Here is a 20,064-nt window from a genome sequence, read left to right as displayed (position 1 = left end):
GAGACGGAAATTAATTGAATACATGAATTATGTCTCCATCTTTGTAGCCACAAAGGGGGTCCCAATACTTTTGTCCATGTAGTGTATGTGAAAGTCATTGGTGTCTGGTGATTTGGCGAGTTTTTGGACTGCATTTAATGTCGCGCCAGAAGTGTTCAGATGGGATTTATACAGACTAGTTCTTCCAATCATTTCATTTTGTCATGTTAGAATAGAAAATGGTCCTGTCCATACTGTTGCTATAAAATTAGAAGCACACAATTCTCTAGAATATCATTATATGCTTTAACATTATGATTTGTACTCATGGATGTTACTAAAGTACTTAAACCTGTCCATTTGAAGTACTTTTTTGCAATATAGTGTATTTCTCCAACCCTTTCTGAACCCACCACAAAGAATAGAGAAAACACACTAGAAATGGACACCCACAAAGTGTAAAACTTTTCTTTCTTTCTTTCTCAGTTGAGCAATATCACACAAGCAATATTTTTGGATTAAAAATACCATACTGGTATTCATGGCCATATTTGTATTACTATTGTGTAAAAGCAATATCACACCTGCAACCGTGATGGCTTCACAATTGCAAGCGCGATAATTGCTTTTATACAATAACCCAACAAAATGGCATTGAGCAATGACGCTAATTTAAATACATTAATATTGCAAGTTAGTCAGGCATGTCATGCTTTCAAGCCAGAAAAAAAATGATTATATTTTCCACAATAAACCCAAATAAATACATCTGAATTTAAAAATGGTCACAGTTACAGCTACGTTAAGCAAACCATTAAACTTTAGTTTTTGCTTTATGTCCTTTGCTAATGACTTGCTTTCCCCACACTGATATTATAAACTATAAGCTATTACATATTATTTATATTACAGATCACTGTTAGATCACATAGTTCCCCACATGTAAATAAAACTTTGCTTATTCACCGATTATGATATTTATGACTGCACTTGAAGGGCACATAATAAGCATACAAGCGTGACACAAAAAGTGAAAAGTCCCAGTGATCGTAAATATCAGCGCTTGGAACCCCAGAACAATTCAAGGGCCGTTTAAAAAAAAAAAGACACACACACACACACACACAAAAAAGAGTGAGCCAGAAAGTGAAGTAAAAAACAAAAAAAACCTCAAGGTATCAACATACATTTTTAAGTTAACACATCCTAAAAACACAGTGCTCATGCAAAAGAGACCATAACCAATGAAAAAGTACAAATAAAAAACAGTGCAAGATTTAAAGAAGTGTTTACATAGAAAAACAGCACAAAAATGGTGGGGCTGAGGACTTGATTTAAGGGAATTAAGAAAGGAAAGTATGCTGTATTTTGAAGTGACTCCATAATTTTACCAATATTACTGGATAAAATATAATTTGGGGGCCCTTAGTGTCCTGATGGCCCCTTATGCTTGTCATACCCTGTCCTCCCATGACAGCTCACCCTTTTTTTTCCTGCTTCCATGTCTACACTTCCAAAAATTGAAAAGAAAAAAAAAACCTAAAATGTCCTAGTAGCTATTTTTGTATGTTGATTACTTTCGTGTCCCCTTGTGTTTTAAGATTAACACACTTGTCAAAGTAATCTGTAGAATATGCACAGAAAAAAGGGTTTCTTTACTTTAAAAGAGCCATAGGTGGGTTACTAGTTAATGGCTGTTATTTATTTTCCGGGGTGACAGGTTTACAGTGGAACTCCTCCAAAAGTCATTACGGTGCCATGGGGAGGTGTTTTGTACTGTTGGTTACTGTCCCCATCCCCAGATTCATTACTCAGCAGTGGTATATATTGACTTTGTTAGTCGCTAGTTGTGTGTGTGCAAATAACTTTTAGAGGTCTCTAAATAATAGCGCGAAAGAAAAAAAGAGAAACGGAGGCTTTGCTCTTTGCACTCAGAACATGTAAAAAATCTGAGATTTTACCAGAATAATAATGTATGCGGTGTTATCTGCCTTTCCCCTTTTCTACAGACAATGCCTTCTTTAAAAAGTTTTTAAGAATCTTAAAATGTTCAAAAGGTAAGAACAACACATTTGCATAGTTTTTTTTCTGAAAAGCAGCATGCCTTTCTTGAACTGATAACTATTTTGTAGACTACCGAAAGACTGTACTACGTGGATTATTAATCAGTCACGTTATGAATTGGCAAAATTATCATATTTTTCACACTTGTGCACATAAATGACTTTTTACGCTTTTTTACGAAATTTCTACATTTTTGCATCTGCACAGTCTAATATATTCAGTCTAAGAGTATTCTGAGAATCAGCATTTAGTACAGTTCTGTAATTGATTTGTTGCATTAGTATGACAGAAGCTGTCAATGTTTATAAGGGTGACTCTACTAAGACTAAATCTCCAACTGAATTATCAACATAATTAAACTTAAAATGGCCTGCATTCGAATTGCATAGATACAAATGCACAGATAAAGAATTTAAAACGTCTAGTTGAAGCTGTGGTCTAGCAGTTATGTACATAAGAATATATATGGTAAATATTAGATATTATAAGGCTACTAAAATGGATGAAAATGAGAAAAAACACAAAAGCTGATGCATGAACATTTACTACATATACACCTGTCTACATACAACAATTATACAAAACACGCTCTATGTACAACGAATGATTCCTTTCAACAATATTTCAGCAATAAATAAGATTTACGCGTTGGCATGAACAAAACAAAGAATAGCAAGTGTTCTGACGCGCAGTTGAACGTGTTTTTCAATAGAATGATAAGCCAATAAAAAAAGAAAATACACACTCAATTATTGTCACTTTAACTCAAGTACAAAAAGTATTCATATCTAGTACTGGTCTACAGTCAACAATTATGGCTTGAATTTTAACTGGAACTTTTTTTTTTTATTATTTGTGACTAAAATAACAGAATTTATGCTAATTTATGTAACCGACAATATGCAAAATTCATGAACAAAGCCTGTATGGGCGATACAGCAACATAATGACCTAAAAGTATCAAGAAATGTATTTCAATGCCAGTTTGTAATCCCAATGCTGATGAGACTCTTTTTGGAAAAGTGCTGTCAAACTAAAATAAAAATCTGATTAATCGCATCCAAAAGTTTTTATTTACATATCTGTGTGTACTATGTATATTTAATATGTATATACATACACACACTTACAGTATGTATTTAGAAAATATTTACATGTATAGATTTATACTATATATAAATATACTTAATATATAAGCTTTTTCTTGAATATATATATATATATATATATATATATATATATATATATATATATATATATATATACATATATATATATATATATATATATATATATATATATATATATATATATATATATATATGCATGGGTGTATATTATATATACATAATAAATATACACGCGCACACACACAAACAAAAACTTATTTTGGATGTGATTAATCGTGATTTACACGTGGCTCATGAGCACCAATGAATCTGAAATGTTTCAGAAGAGTAAAGCACGACACATATTATACCTTCTCCTTCATATGGATATGTGAAACCAGTTTCCAAATGTGAGAGAATCTGAAAGGCGATTCCTTACTTTTACACGCAAACATGTAGGCGATGAATGCTTTTATAAATCAAGTCAGCGTTCATCTACTGAAAGCAAGGGTCAGTATTTTTGCGTCCTGATGTAAACTGACATGGACAGTTGGAGAAAAATACATTGTGCGGCAATGTGGGTGGGGGACTTTTATGTGTGTGTCTGAACGTGTGCTGAAACTGCCTAACCTGATTCTGTCATTGCAGGCTCCAGGCTATAAAGCAAAATACAGCCACTCAGACAAGCCCCATCTCACACACGGACCTATGAAGTGCTACGAAGTCTGGAGAATGTCACAGAAGGCCGAAAGTTTGCTGGGATTAAAGGAAGAAGCAAGAAAAAACACAAAATAAGGAGTGGGATCAGATCACGGTCCAAAATCTCAAACTGCAAATCCAAGTCCAAATGTTTTGCTTCGACACCAACCGAAGACCGTTCATTTCAGAGATACACAATATTCTCCTCTCCATCAGTATCTCTGTTCTCTGTCTCCATGGTAACAAAGGGCTGGTTGACGAGCAGGACGTCTGCTTGATGAAGCCCCGCCCCAGTTACGCCAGCTGACCAAGGTTCTTGGACATGGCCGAGCTGACCCACATCTGTGAAGAGAAGATCAGATGTTACTATTCGTCACTGTCATCGATAGTCACCATAGTTACATTATTCGCGTTGAACCCTCATTCTCCTTCTTCGGTAAAACAAAACGAGATCTGAAGAAGAATGTTCTGCATGCAACTGAGGATTCTGGGTGGTGGATGATATTTTATGATACACAAAAGGACGAAAACACACCATAAAAGTCTGGGTGCTGTATTCCAAGCCCTAGCTTTTTTGAAATGCAAGATACTCACTGATAATGCGCATGCTCATGTTACTACATTACAGTGGCCCGGTAACTGCACAACCCAACGAAATCAGCACAACACTATGGAAACAATCCACAGCACAATGAAATTATCGCAGCACCACTAAATTAATCCTATGCGTGGCATAACAACGCAATGGAGAAACACCTCAACGAAAAATAAGCACAATGCAATGAAAACGAGCTACAGGACAACGCAGCGAAAATAGCGCAACACAATGGAAGCATGCCACAACGCAACAAAATTAGCACAACGCAGTGGAGAAGCTACACAACAAATTAGCACAACACACACAAAAAAAATGTCCTATGTGTTGCTGACTCCCTCAGTGCTTTGATGCAACCTGTGTTGTTAAAAGCGCTATATAAATAAAAATGATTGATTGTGTTGATTTTCATTGTGTTGTACACTGCTGACTGGGCCACTGTACTACAGTACATATTTAAAAGGATGGAAAAAAACACCTAGGCCTAATAAAAACAAAGGGTGCAGCTCAAGCGCTATCGCGTGTCATTGACATTCATGTGATGTTGTGAATGAAACCGATGATTCCCTCTCATTTAATTACCCGTTTCTCAACAGGGTCTATGACCCGATTTCATTACCTCCGTTTCGAGTGTTTGTGTATGTGAGGTAATGTTGTTAGCCGAGCGCTGTGTGAATAGCGAAGGTCAAACATTAACTACCGCGAGGCCACGGTCTTGACCTCTGAATAAACAGTGAAACAAAGCAGCGTTCTACGCTTGTTGACTTAACCAGCACTTCAATCAAGGCCTTTACAGGACAGGTAACGTTCATATTTAATCTCTTTGTCAAAAAATGAACAGGTACGATGGACTGTAAGGGTTATTTCAGTTTGCTGAGTGAATCATGACCACTGCGGACAAAAAATGTATGTAATTATGGTCTTCACCTGTGTTTAGCTCTGTTGAAGCTCTCCTTTGTTCAGCTATTGGTTAAAGCATGTTCATGTGTCATCAGCATAGTCTTTTTTGGCTTTTTTTCCTCAATTGATTCTATTACTTTTAATCTGTTTTACAGCTCATTCTTTCTTGATCACCCCCAGATAAACGGGTCGAGTACAACCAAAGATTTTATAGCAACACTTTATTTTATGGTTATTAGTTGTTTATTAGCATACATATTACTAGAAAATAAGACAATTATTAGTGCTAATTACGCATATATTAATTCCATATATTACACCTTACGACCTTATTCTACATCCCTAATCTTACCCAATACATAAACTTAAAAACTACTTTATTAACTATTAATAAGCAGCATATTAAGAATTTATTGAGGGAAAATACATAGGTAAAAGTTAACAAGCGTCACCTATTTTATTATTGTTTGTGAAAAGAAAAGGTCTCCTTTGATCAGCAGGGATGCAGTAACTAGGTCAGAAATAGCTCATAATATTATTTCAAACATTATTATATATTATAAAACATTATTATTATTATTTTTTATATATATAAATTAATTAGTAATTTTTGGGATGGCAAAGCTGAATTTTCAGCAGCCTCTAATCCAGTCTTCATTGGGTTTATAATTATTATTAATGTTGTCGATGGTCAAAATATTGATGAAAAACATTTATTCTCGGGATTCTCTGCTTAATAGAGAGTTAATAAAAACAACAATTATTTGACATTTTTTGGTAACATTAATGTCTTAGCTGCCACTTTTGATCGAGTATACGGTGTAAATAATAAAGAAATGCATATAATTTAGAAACATGTAACTACCAGCGCATGCTAACTAAGCCATGCTCACCAGCCATTAAGTGGAGTGTTACAGAGTTTTCCTGTAAAAAAAGCAGTTATAGGTAAACATATGTAGTAAATGTGCATTGTGGATATTTATGTTAAATAAGACCCTACAGATAATAAGATTAGCTAAGAAGTGGGACCCTAATCTAGCTCGGTCAATAACGAGAGGAGGTTAACGACGTGGTCAATGCGCATTTTCAGTATGCAACCTTCAAACCAAGTAAATAAGACGTTAACCTGTAATAGTCACCTGTAAAAAATGTACTTTCACTTCCATGTTCAACGAGCACCTTTAGACAGTACAGAGATGAAGCGTACGAGTGCGTCTGTGTGCGAGAGAGAGACCGTTCATAATGTTAAACGGACAACTCCGACAGCTCATGTGTGAAAAACAGATGAATAAGTTTCTGTCCCTCTCCCCTCCTCTCCCTTGTAAGATGACAGGTCACTCTGTAATGAGTTCGGTAAAGATTTTTTAGATCAATGTTCCAATCAGTCTCCCCTTAGCTGGAGGCCCTTGATTCACACGCCACTGTCAACCTGACAGTCAATAGACAGAACGCGTAATTGATCGCTGAGACAGATGCGTATCTGTGTGTGTTTGCACCTGTGTGTGACAGAATGAGGATGAATCTCGGTTATTAAATACAGATTAACAACACAAAGAGAGCAAATCGACCTTTACTGCTGCAACACAAAAGTTTCGCAAGTTGATGTGTTGAAATCAAACCTTTCTTTTGCTTGTAGTTAAGGATCGGACAAGTCCAGCTTGACTTTCTGCTATGCTGTTAGAGTTTCTACGATACCTTTTATAATTGCGGTAAATCTGTGACATGATTTTGAGTCTAACTATAGGACATACTTGTGTGAAGAGTTCGGCTGATTAAAGCGGAAGTGATTTGTTTGGATGCGTCTGGTGCGGTTATGATAAAACTGTTTACAGCTGGCGATTAATATCACATCTGGCTCATCCAATAATTTGTGATTAGTTAATTTTGAGTCTTGTTTTTAACTCAGATGTTACGTAATGTAATGCTATTTTCTCATTATACCAGTTATAATCTTAATTTTGGTCTGAGACTTAATGTATTACGAAAATATAATTGAAAATCTAGTTAACACTGTACTTAAAGCTTTTTAAAAAAAAATAGTTTAACGCATTAATGATGCCTTGCGAGGCACTTGAAAATGCATTGTGTGCATCTCAAATAATTGTAACCACTTTTAATACAAACTATGCATTTTAAATTTGGTTATAATTATTAACTACAAGATAAAATGTATTACAGCGCACTTTGTGATTACATATAATGCATTATACTCTTTAATGACCATTTATGATGCATTATACATAACTTTAGCAAAGCGTTAGACAAAATATTAAAAAGCATAACTGTTTTCAACATTGTTGACGTTATTAAACATTTCTTGAGCAGATCAGCATATTAAATTAAATTCATTTTAAATTAAACAATATTAGAACGATATTCAAGTGACACAGAAGACTGGAGTAATAGCTGCTAAAAAATTCAGCTTTGCCATCACAGGAATAAATTAGGTTATTTAAATCTTAATAAATTAGGTTATTTAAATCTTAATAAAGTTTCATAATATTAATAAACATTAATATTATATTAATATTTTAATATAATATTTTTAATAAAATAATATTTTAATATTACATTTAAAATAAATATTAAATAAATGAATAAGCTTTTTTATTTAAGGGGGTGGGGAGTGAGCGCCGAAATAAAAATTTCTCACACTGCAACATAAGACATTCTGTCAACACAAAGTAAATAGTGATTGCGGTAAAAACATTACCATTGTTTGGGATCTCTGTTAGGCTTCTCAGAGGGGTCGAGCACATTGTTCCTTCAGTCCAGCTCTCGTGTCCTGCAGGAGCATCGGATACTCCAGCAGAGCTCTGTCTGTGGTTGGATCGAGCCAGGAGTGAATTGAGACTGTTCTGAGCGCTGGGAGAATCCGAGTATCCTGAGTGCAGGTGGACAGTCTGATGAAGGCGGTGTGGATGATGCTGAAGGTGGATGTTCCTGTTGTTCAGGGAGGGAGACGTGAATGCTGCCTCGTTCACAAAAATAGATCCGTGCTCATCCTGACCGCTCAGGTGATGGTGACCCGCGTCCTGAAAGACAGACGTCTACATCTATCACTACATCTATATACAGATTAGTGCTGTCAAACGATTAAATCACGTCCCAAACGTTTTTGCGTTTGATATAAATACACACACACATACAATATATATTTACAAGTCTATATTCATTGAATTTAAAAGAATATAATAAATATATATATATATATATATATATATATATATATATATATATATATATATATATATATATATATATATATATATATATATATATAAAAAAAAATAAAAAAATGCACCAATTTAAATTGTATAATGCTCCGATGGAATACTTCTAGATTCTAGATTCTAGATTATGTGTATATACATACAAATTTCCACACCTTTTAAAGTTATGATACATATATAGAACATAAGTAGTACATTTACTTAATTGTTTAAACCTAAGAGTTAGACTTGAAAACAATAACAAATAATGACAAAGAAAATATATATTCCTGGACATTTTCAGGAATGTTCAAAAGAAGCTAAATTAAATTATAATGCAATCAGGGAACATTAAGGTAAAAAAAGAAAAAAACTTCAGCGCTCTGCCATTTTAGTAAGCCATTATATTGAATTAAGTTTTAATTTCCAACTAACTTTTATTAGCAGAAACTATTATTTTTAATTACCTCCACATGACATCATCTGGTCATTCAAAGGCCTTTTCCATTTTCCATATTTTTCTTTTTGTGTGTGCTTTATTCTAATCACATTCAGCAACAGCTGTTTCGCTTTAGGAAGCCTGCAGTATGATTCCGTTTTTCCATCAGACATCGCATCCACCTCCTCACTCATTTTCCTGAGATTTCCTCATTCATTCAGTTGGCTGGTTACATATGTAAATTAAAGGCCAGACTGAATCATTGACCCGCAAGCTCAAAATCACCGTTACGTTCTAATCAGCCCCCACAAACAATACCATAAATAAAACTTGGGCCTGCGGCGGTTCATGTGTGTGGGAGAGTCTTAAAGGCAGACACAGAAATATATTCCCCAAAAGGTCAAAGCTTAGATGCTGGATACGACACGCGGCTATTTAAAGTCATGGTTTTATGAATGCCATTCTAAGGGGGAATCCACGCAATAGCAATAACAATAAAAGGCTTTGAAAGGGATTTTGCTGTATTCAGTAAAGTATCTAAATGGAGAGTGAGTGTTGCTGCTAGTTTGAATTGGTTGAAAATATAATAGCTTGCCATTGTAAAAACTGGGTCTAGTGAAGACACTGCAGAGAAGTTAGCCATCAGATGGACGCCGTTTCCCTACCTCCTCCCCTTTCTGATCACTCTAATCAAACCTCACAAACAAATGAAATATCGCTTCCCTGACCCGCAGAATGAAGAACGCGGAGTTGTTTTTAATTATTTTGCCTTGGTAGGGGCTTTTCAATTATCATTAATCATTAGCTTGTTTATAAGCACACAGACAAGAGGCTGAAGCCGAGACCGCCTCACACGGCTTAAGACTGATGAGCCATGAATTGCTCTCATTATCCCAGGTAATGAATCAGAGGCTTAGCTGTGTGTGAAAAACAGACGCTTGACCGCAACTGAATCATCCATGTGTACAGGAGGTCAAAGGAAAGAAATGTTTTCTTCCTCGGTGGCGTGCCACACCTGATTTGACTTTGCATGAAAAAAACAACAACACTGGCTTTGGACCTTACAAATTCTGTTGTGTTTGGGTTTTGCGCAACAGTCTTTTTGTATTCGTCAAGGCATGTTTGTAAGGATAATCCAAAACTCAAGAAGAGATAAGGAGAGGAACAAGCACACAGTAAGAAGAAACCGGGATGCTCATTACCACTCATTTTCATTTCAATTATTTAAAAAGATCTGCATTAAGCGGAAAAAAAAAAAAAATAAAAATAAAAAAAAAAAAATAATAATAATAATAATAATATATATATATATATATATATATATATATATATATATATATATATATATATATATATATATATAATATAATAATAATATATATATAATTTTTTTTTTTTTTTTTTTTACAAGAGTTCTACTCGAATCCTATCAAGGTTTCCTTTAAAAACTATTTTTTTTAAACATTAATAATAATAGTTGAGCAGCAAATCAGAATATTGGAATGATTTCTAAAAGCCCATGTGACACAGAAGACTGGAGTAATGGCTAAAAAAATGATCATAGGAATATATTAATATATATTAAATTAGATTCTAATCAAAATTTGATTCTAATAATATTTCACGTAACTTTTTTACTTTATTTTTAATGAGACAAATGAAGTCTCGGTGAGGAAATTAACCTTTTTAAATGGTACTGTTTGTTATATTTTACTTTAGAAGACAAAAGACAAAGGAGTGAGAAAGACAGAAAGAGAGAGAAGAACGAAAAACAGCAGAAACATGTAAGGAACAGGGAAAAAAATGAGACAGAAGGGGATTACAAGACAAAAAAGCAAACAAAAAAAAAAAACTAAATAGAAAATATACAGCTTCTCTTCCTTGAATTCATAACTGACAGTTTTGTTTCCATCTTCAAAGTCAGATACGAGCGGATTTGGAAGAGCTTTCCTCTGACATCACTACCTGGGTGTTTTGGCAACAGAGCAAAGGAGGGATGAGGAAAGAGCAGAGGAGCAAAAAATATTTCAGGGTTTAGAAGACAGCTGTGTCTCCAGACTCACACTGTGCACAAAGGCTTTCATAACATACCCACAGCTCACAGCTATAGCTTTTAGGAATATTTACACAAACAGCTACAGAGAACATGCATAAACAGCCTCTGATTTATCATATATTATTCTAAATGCACTAATTAAAACTACTTTAATCAATTTCTCATAATGTGTAGAACTCAAATGCTTATATATATATTTTAAATAGACACTGTAGTCTAAGCGAGTTCAAATCATTGTATGAGAGCCATAGAAGTCTTCTCTTAAGTATGAACTCAAACTAAAAATTAATATGCAATTGACAACGATTTTCTTTCAAAAACGGGGTTTAAAAAATGAGAACTATCTCCTTAAAGATAAATGAACAATCTTCACTAATGCATTAATTAGAGGTTGCTTCTAAAAACCATAGATTGGATGAAACGCACGCAGTGCATTCATTTTCCATTAAGTGGTTGGCTGGTGTTCAAAAAATGATCATTGTTAAAGCTACAATACACTGCAAAGGAATTTTTGTTTCAGTTTTACTTCAAATGAACAAACTACTACTATTCGGCCAGAAAATACAAAAAATGTGTTCAAAATCACATTCTGGTCCCACCCTGAGTCATTAGAGCCTCCAAAAATGTTTAATTTTCAGAGCTGACTGTTTCCATATAATGAAAAAGAAACCTACGACAATCTTTCATTGTTACTATGTAAGATGTACAGGTTTGAGCAATGTAGAAGTCAGCACGAAATGGAATTTGCAATCATTTTTTTCCCCCTGCTGTCAGGTAGGCTTCTCAGACAAAGGAAAAATAATGTAGGGTGGGATCTGATGTTGTCTATCGGTAATTGATTGGATTGTTGTTGTCTGCTAATCTGCTTAAGCCTGAAATCACACCTCAACATTTCCAGATTCAAACCCTCTGTGATCCAAAAAGTGAGCAACAAACAGTACTAACCTATATTTATGGTGTGCATAATGATCCTAACCTTTACCCCAAGAGCTAAATCTCACTTCACCGGGTGTGAGTATTTAAAAGGTTGGTTTAAAGGTGTGCTATAAATAAAGAGTGCTCGGAAACGGCTGTTGAGATTCTCAGTTGAATTTTCAAATGAAACAAAGTGGAGGCTTGGGCCTAGAGAATGAAATGTCACGGTTTCACAAACTGGGATTTGTTCGTTTCATGTGAGTGGCATTTTGCAGGTGGGGAAGAACTGAAATTTGTCTGGTCGTTACACACCCTTGTGAAAAAAAAAAAAAATTCCACATCACACAGACTACCACAGAAACCCCCTTAGGTGTAAAGAGTACCCGAAAACAATACTTGAGTAAAAGAACAGACTTTACAGGAAAAATTACTTTTAAAAGTTATAAGTCACCAATTTAAAACCAACTTCAGTAAAGGTATTAGAACATCTGATTTCTATTGATCAAAGATGCACTAGTTTAAAGAGACATGTCTGTGAAAATGTTGTGGAGAAGCTGCGAAAACTGGCAGAGGTAGCGATCTATATGCATATATTTTTGGGAAATGCTTGAACACACAATAAGCCAAAAACCACAGGAAACAAAGAACAGAATGGTGGCCAATTACATTCAACAACTCACAAAGAAACACTAGGCCTGTATATGTAGAGGAGGCTAACAAGCTGAACAAAATAACATACAAACTGATTAAAAGCACCACGGGAGACAGGAAGTGACATAAAAGTCCAAAAATAGGCACAGAAAACGCAACAAAAACAAGAAAGAGATGATTTGTGAGCTTATTTTCTAAAACCAAAATAAAACTGAAACACCTTAAAACTCCAAAAACGAAAGGTTTCGTCAGTATAACGATAAATGTTAATGTTAAAGTCTGTGTGAATCAAAACTGAGCATATCTATTTTGTTAGCTATTTTTGTGGTGAACAATTAATCCATGCAAGCCAATCCACACACACACACACACACACACACACACACACACACACACACAAAAATTGTGTACCTTTAATACAAATCTAAAAAATGCTTCCCCCCTCTAAAATAAAGGGCCTTCTCTGATGTCATCAAAACAAGCCACGCCCTCTAATTTCCAGATTCAATATTCTGTATCTCTCGGAAGCGCATCACAATACAGAAATCAATTACTGGATGTGCTAGTTTCTGCCTCATTGCCAGCTGCAGTCATGTGCTCATCTCATACATAAAACACCTGTGACTCACAACTACTGGCTACTAGGAACTCATATTCATGCAAAGCAAACAAGTTTGACAAGTTTGGGCAAGGGCAAAACACTCAAGATATAGTTATTTCGGTGCCCTGCAGTTGGCGATATCTTTTGTAGCATTAATAAACTTCTGCCGAAAAGCTAAATGCCACGCAAAATGTAATGTGTAACTGCAACACTCTTTTCAAATGCAGTGAAGTAGAGAGTAAAAGTTGCTAATGTCTTATAAAACTACAACATATCCGAAAACGGCCTTTAGTTACATTTAGTCAAGTACTCTACACACATTCACATCCACTCACTGATCGTCATCACCTGTGTCTGCTGTCCATCCAATGGTATGACCATAGCTGGCAGGTTCTGCTGGTAGCCCTGCTTTAAACTCTCCAGCAGCCTCCGCTGAGCATCCAGCTTCTCCTTCTCCTTCTCCACGCTCCTCTGGCCTTCTCGGAGCCTCTCCAGGCTTTGCTGGTACTCCTGCAGCTGCTCTTGGAGCTCCTGTCGCTCGCTCTGCAGCCTCCGCTCCTCTAGGTGGCACACCAGCTCTCTCTGCTCCAGGGACGCCTCCAGCTCAGACTGTTGAAGCTGTCGCACCTGGCACTCCCGTTCCCACTGCTGTCGCTCTCGTACCAGGGTGCCCCGTAGACGGACCACGTCTGCCAGCTCCTCCCGCCGGCGCTCCGCCTCCCGCTGGCGCTCCTGCTCCTGCAGGGTCTGGCTGCTGCGAGTGATGGGCAGTGGGCGGGAATGTGGGTGAGGGGAGGGGCTTGATAGCAGGAGGAGGAGCCTCTGGACTTCATAGTAACTGTCTTGGATGGTGACTGCTGCCTGTTTACAAAAAGCAAAGGTGTTTACAGAATTCGTTCGCTTCCAGAAAAAAGTCCTGATTATATACTCGCCCATCAACACCGCCCCCATGTAACCCAAAACGTTCATTCATTCTTTCTTTCCTCAGGTCAAAAAAAGATTCTAGGACTTTTCTCCATATAGTGGACTTCAATGGGACCCAATAGGTCCAAATTGCAGTTTCAATGCCGCTTAAAAGCATTTTACATGACCCCAGTCGAGGCATAAGTGTTTTCTAAGTAAGAAGGCCCCCTATCCAATGACCTACCCCGAGTCCCTAGCCCCTCAGGGTGGTAAACTTGTTAAACGGGAATAACTGTCGAAAAATGAGCAAAACCTACCAAACTCGGCTCGACCCTACAGCTCGAAGGCCCCTATCCGAGGACGCCAGCCTTTTTGAAGTTGGAGGAGAAATTATATGGGAGCTTTTTGCCCTACCCTACCATCCTGATCTAAGTACACAGATGATGAACCAAGTACGCATGACCTTTTACAATGTAATTATGTAATGCATGAAGCTGTGCGTGAGCATCACAGAGCTACTGCAAGAAGAATTAACCACAAAGGCTAGTGCATTTGTGGTTAATAAGTCTATATATTTTTATTAGATAAGACCCTTATTTTCTCGACTGGGACTAGAGCCCTCTGAAGCTGAAATGAAACTGCAATTTGGACCTTTAACCGATCGGCTACAGTTGAAGTCCACTATATTTAGAAACATCCTTGAATGTTTTCTTAAAAACCCTTTTATTTATATTTTTCAGCTGAATGAAGAAAGACATTAACATCTTGGACATGGGACGTGACATGGGCATAAGTAAATAATCATTTACATTACTACTCTATTTTGTAATTTTGCTAAAATGAATGGAGCATAAGAGACTTCATTAAAAATAATGGTAGTGTAAAGTATGTTGTAGTTGACAAATTAAAATTGGACTGTGTCCTATGGTGTGACATAGCAAAAACCAAATAATAATAATAATAATAATAATACAGTTTTTTTATATATATATATATATATATATATATATATATATATATATATATATATATATATATATAATTAAAACATAAGAAGAGTTACAAATAGTATGAGAGAGGTTTATTTTCAATGTAACAGGTTTTTTTTTCTCTCGCATCATAGGACACATTGATAGATCAACTACCCATTTCTCATCTTATACAAGTCCTATGCATAAATTGCATCTTCTCATGCCGTCTCTAGGGACTTAGACAGAGCTGTTTTTAGCTCTTAAAAACCTGAGGAAAATTTGCATTTTTCATACATGTTTCCCTCTGGTATACCTAATGGGTTTTCATCACAGCGGTTTTTGATTTTGAGTAAAATAAGGTCTGTGTTTAACAACACTTGAAGACATTGAAGAATTACTTTCACACTTTGTTACATAATACAAATAAGGGTCATAACTCAAAAGACATATTGCTAAAAATGTACATTTCGAACAAACTGTTACATAAAGACTACAATGCTTTCCCGCATAGGTAAAAGACAGGAAGTACATATCATGTGAAAATTGAGCCTCTTAGCCTCAGACTCTGTAAAAACTGTAATCATATAGAAAAACTAAGAAACTATATAACTTTTTTAATGCATCTTTTAAAAAAAGCCTGACCCCATTAGGTAGTGTACAGTCTTGTAGTAGCTGCAGTCCTTGTGTAGCAATTTTCTATCAACTGTTTTTAAAGCACAAATTCACATTTTACGTACTGTAAATTGCACCCGTGCAAATTACGCTACAGAACAAAACGTCAAAGTTTTATTTTACTCATAAATCAAAAACGGCTATTCTAAAAACCCATTAGACACTCCAGAGGGAACCGGTGGCAAATTAGCCTTCCAGGTTGACCTACAAATAGACATCATGACTGAACAGCTCTATTACGCTTCCCTACACGCAAACATAAATAAATACGCATCCAGATTTATCCCTCTGACAAGAACATCTAAAGTAGCTTGGAAGTACCAGTTTTTTTTTATCTAGCAATTCAAAAAGAAGGCCAATCCATTGCAGGTGTGCCGCTTACATCTACGGCCCACATCACCTGCTTCACAACACCTCCTATGTTATATAAGAGTTTTATAGTTGGTCAAACACGTTTAGGCAATGAAACTCGGCTTGGACGAGAGCTATTGGAAGCGAGTCGTGTCGTGCGTTTATGCGTGTCTGACGTAAGGCCTGTCCGCTGTAATTATTCTTTTAGTTGGCATGTAGTTGTATGACATGAGCTCACCTGTAGACTGTACAGCAGCTGAGTCAAACTCTGCACACTCTGACTCACCTACACGAGGACAACAAACAAACTCTGAGCAACAGAAAGTAAAGAAACTGGGAGTCTATTCCAACGTATGTCTCTTCATCCTAGAAAAAGAACAATAGCTGTGTGCATTATAGCAACTGTTCCGTTCAAATGCAAACAACGTATTTCATTTACATTTTTTGTCAGACATCTGCTTCATGGAGAACATATTACAAAACTGCAAACGCCGTTTACTTCGGCGGGTTCCTACGGATGATTCAAAAAACTTCAGCATCTATTGACTCAAAGACCATTTGGTTCTTTATCTACAAAGTCAACAGACAGCACAGGAAGCAGACAGCGGTGAGAAAAAAACAAACAGGCTACTTCCAGCCAAGTAGGTTTATAAATTAGCAAGGCAAAGTGGTCACCCAAGGATGCTCGAGTAATGTGAGGGGATACATTAAGACACCGGTATTGATAATTTCCCACAAGGTGAGAGGATGAGAAAAAAATTCTTGTTAATGGTTGTTATATCGCTACAATCACCTTATCTTGAGTTGGATAGTTTACTTAGTTAATTAAAAGTTGTGTTGAACTGAATATTACTTTTATGTAAGAGGGAATCAATAATATTACCACACTTTAGTGCAGCTGGGCGTTTGAGACTCACAATTAACACACTCTTTTGTACTAAAATCAACACAAAACAAGTCTGCCCTCTTAAGGCAAGATTTATGTCCAGTCTATAGGAACATTAAGTTTATGGCACCATCTAGTGGACACACAACTGTGGCTATTATTGCTTATGTAGAATAGGATTAATTTAGCTAAAATCTGACTAAACTGAATAATAATAAAAAAAAACACTTTGCATGAATGGCAAAGCTTAAAACGCAGAAAAAAAAAAAAAAAAAAAGATAGAAAACGTATTTAAACAAGAATCCTTTGTTTTGTAGCAATAAAATGTAAATGCCTTTTAAATATTGATAATCTCCTTTGGTGACCTTGTGCTCGTGTCAGCAGCGCAAAAAAAAACCTTATCAGCATGACGTACTGCGCAGTGGACCGCGAGACGGCATCGACAGCAGAAAAGACATCCAAGAAAATGAAAGCCTAATTCTTCGCTTTTATATTTAATGAAACGGGACCCTTGAGGCGGTGAAATGGACTCCTCTTATTTCAAGCTCATTAATACTTAGTAACATAAAGAATGAGATGTGATAGTGGAAGAAGAATGTGAATTATTCATGCGGGGCGACTGTACCTCTCATGCTGAACACAGCCTTTTTCGGTACGGCTGCGATTTAAATCACTAATAATGGAACATATTAAATATTTCTTAGCCATATTAGTATATTTCTATTAGTAATCATGCCGTGGCATTAAACTACCACAATTCATCTTCTAATAGTACTCCCGAGTGCAAATAATGGCTGTTTAAGTGCTGTTTACGAGAACGCATTTACCTTTAGGTGTATATTGTGATCAGTGTCTGAGCTGTGATTAAAGGCCTGGGTTTCTAAGCTTTCCTCTCCTCTCCACTCGTCCTCATCCCTCAGGAGGGTGTCCATCAGTGGACTCTGGTTTTCTGGGGGCAGAGGGGAGGATGGAGAGCAAGGCTCGGGTTGGGTCTGCTCTTCTGGACAAGACAGGACAGCGGCAGTAGTAGCACAAGAAGAAGAGAGCGCTGCTTTCAGGTTCTCCGCTAATGAGGAAAGAGAGACAGCGGGATTGCTATGCATACCGTTATGTGCATTGCAGTGCCAAAAAAGCTGGTAATAAGGACTGTAAGTACCCTTAAACCTACCCATGCCAACAAACCTGTCTCTAACCTCACCCGTATCCAACCTCAGTAGCAGCAAAGGTATTATGCAATACAATATGCATTGTATATATACACTGTACTTATTTTTTGATGCAAGTACATAGTAGTTAAGGCCACCTAATATAAAGTGTGACCAATATTTCAATGTTTAAAAATCCCTGCATTTATTTGATCTAAAATACAGTAAAAAAAAAAATAATAGTGAAATCTTTGTACAATTCAAAGTAACTGTTTTCTGGTTTAAAAATGTAAACTAATCCTGTGATGGCAAAGCTGAATATATATATATATATATATATATATATATATATATATATATATATATATATATATATATATATATATATATGAGATTATTCCGATATGCTTATTTGGTCGGTCATAAACATTATTACTAGACCAGCTATTACTATTAGTGGACTCTCACCCTCTTTAAGAGCAGCACTGAGCAATACTCCGGCCTGAGGGATGTCTTCGGTGCTGGGCCGTACCAGCAGTCTGGGCTCTGGACCTGTCTCACGTCGTCCTGCCATGACTGAAAGCTCGGCATAGATGTGTAGCTTCTCCTCCAGATTGGCACAGATGAGGTGATCGTGGCCACACAAAGACTCTGTGAAAGAAAGAGGTCGGTTGTCATGTTCTAAGAAACTATACCGCTAATTGACCACTAATTAATTGAGCGTGCTAATGAAATGATAATAGCGACATGCACATCTTATTTCATTAAATTCTTAGATATTTCACTAGCAATTGATCATCCTGTCAGTGCTTGCATTGACAAGTCCACTTCATGCTATAAGAGCTCTTTAAATATATTTTAGTAAAGGTTAGGAAATCACTTTATCGGTGTGATTTCACTGCATGTCCACAGTAATGGACTGCACCGCAGATGAAAGATGAACAGTGTGCAAATGGATAGATGTCTCTAGATATTATAAATTATATATAAATCACAGCTATTATATTAACTACAAAACTTTGGTTCAGCAGGTTCATCTGTTTGTTTGTACCTTGTAGCCTGTGGATCTTTTGGACCTTTGCTTCCGTGACTCTTCTTTCCTCTTCTGACTCACTTGTAGTTTCATCCTCCTCTTCAGGGCAACTTAGCAAAACAAAGTGAATTTTTAGTACACACACACACACACACACATTTGTTTTCATCACTGCTGCTCCTGTAGATAAGAATCAAGTATGGCATGTTCCACTTGTCATCATTCACCACACACCTCTCCACAGCCTCTCTGATGAGTCTCATCCAAGCATTGCGTTCATCTTTAGAGGCTGCGTGCACCTCATACATCTCAGGCCCAGCTGAAGACGCGCTGATCAGAAACATGCCTCTCTCCTCATTGGCCACCTCACGCACGATCAGCTTCTGGAGCGAGATCACCGGAGGCTTCTGGTCCTGGGAAACAGTAAGACAGACAACGTAAATTATCCACAGCTACATCAAACATATCATTTACACAAAACAAACTATTATTCAATTTATGTTTTCTAAAAAACATTTTGAAGCACAACTGATTTCAACATTGATAGCACTAAGAAATGGTTCTTGAATAAATCAGGATATTAGAAGGATTTCTGAAGGACCATGTGACACTAAATGGCTGTTAAATACGCACACTAAAATAGAACACTGTTATTTTAAATCAAATAAATGTAGCTGTGATGAGTATATAAGAATTTTAAAAACCGTATTGACCCAAGCTTTTGCACTGTAACGTATGCTTTATGAAGATGAAAATGCATAGTAATCCAAAAAACCAACCACAGCAGCAAAGATGTATTTCTGATCTTTCTCCTGAAGGAACACCAATGAATCAGACAGCAAAAATGCCAGGACATCTGTGGATGAACAGAACAATCAAATCA

The 20,064-nt window shown here is 36.3% G+C and overlaps 1 protein-coding gene across 10 annotated transcripts in view; it reads right to left on the bottom strand.

The window, feature by feature from the left end:
- Positions 1–3,361: 3,361 nt before the first annotated feature.
- arhgef28a (Rho guanine nucleotide exchange factor (GEF) 28a) overlaps positions 3,362–20,064 on the bottom strand; it is a 56,691-nt gene continuing 39,988 nt past the window's right edge. For 5 of the 10 annotated variants that reach the window (XM_043239169.1, XM_043239172.1, XM_043239166.1 and 2 more), the window contains 9 exons: positions 19,961–20,037; positions 19,416–19,594; positions 19,200–19,291; positions 18,617–18,799; positions 17,831–18,069; positions 16,356–16,403; positions 13,569–14,081; positions 8,060–8,381; positions 3,363–4,193 (listed from right to left, as the gene is read on the bottom strand). In XM_043239169.1, the coding sequence (XP_043095104.1) occupies positions 4,036–4,193; positions 8,060–8,381; positions 13,569–14,081; positions 16,356–16,403; positions 17,831–18,069; positions 18,617–18,799; positions 19,200–19,291; positions 19,416–19,594; positions 19,961–20,037 (1,811 nt within the window). In that variant the 3' untranslated portion in view covers positions 3,363–4,035. Of the gene's footprint in view, positions 4,194–8,059; positions 8,382–13,568; positions 14,082–16,355; positions 16,404–17,830; positions 18,070–18,616; positions 18,800–19,199; positions 19,292–19,415; positions 19,595–19,960; positions 20,038–20,064 lie in introns of all 10 variants that reach the window. The other 5 variants (XM_043239170.1, XM_043239164.1, XM_043239171.1 and 2 more) reach the window with 3 other exon arrangements.

Source organism: Puntigrus tetrazona, chromosome 5 (assembly GCF_018831695.1).
Source record: "Puntigrus tetrazona isolate hp1 chromosome 5, ASM1883169v1, whole genome shotgun sequence".
In the NCBI taxonomy this organism is placed as follows: domain Eukaryota; kingdom Metazoa; phylum Chordata; class Actinopteri; order Cypriniformes; family Cyprinidae; genus Puntigrus; species Puntigrus tetrazona.
Note: the sequence above shows the minus strand (reverse complement) of the source record. Positions and strands in the feature narration are given on the sequence as shown.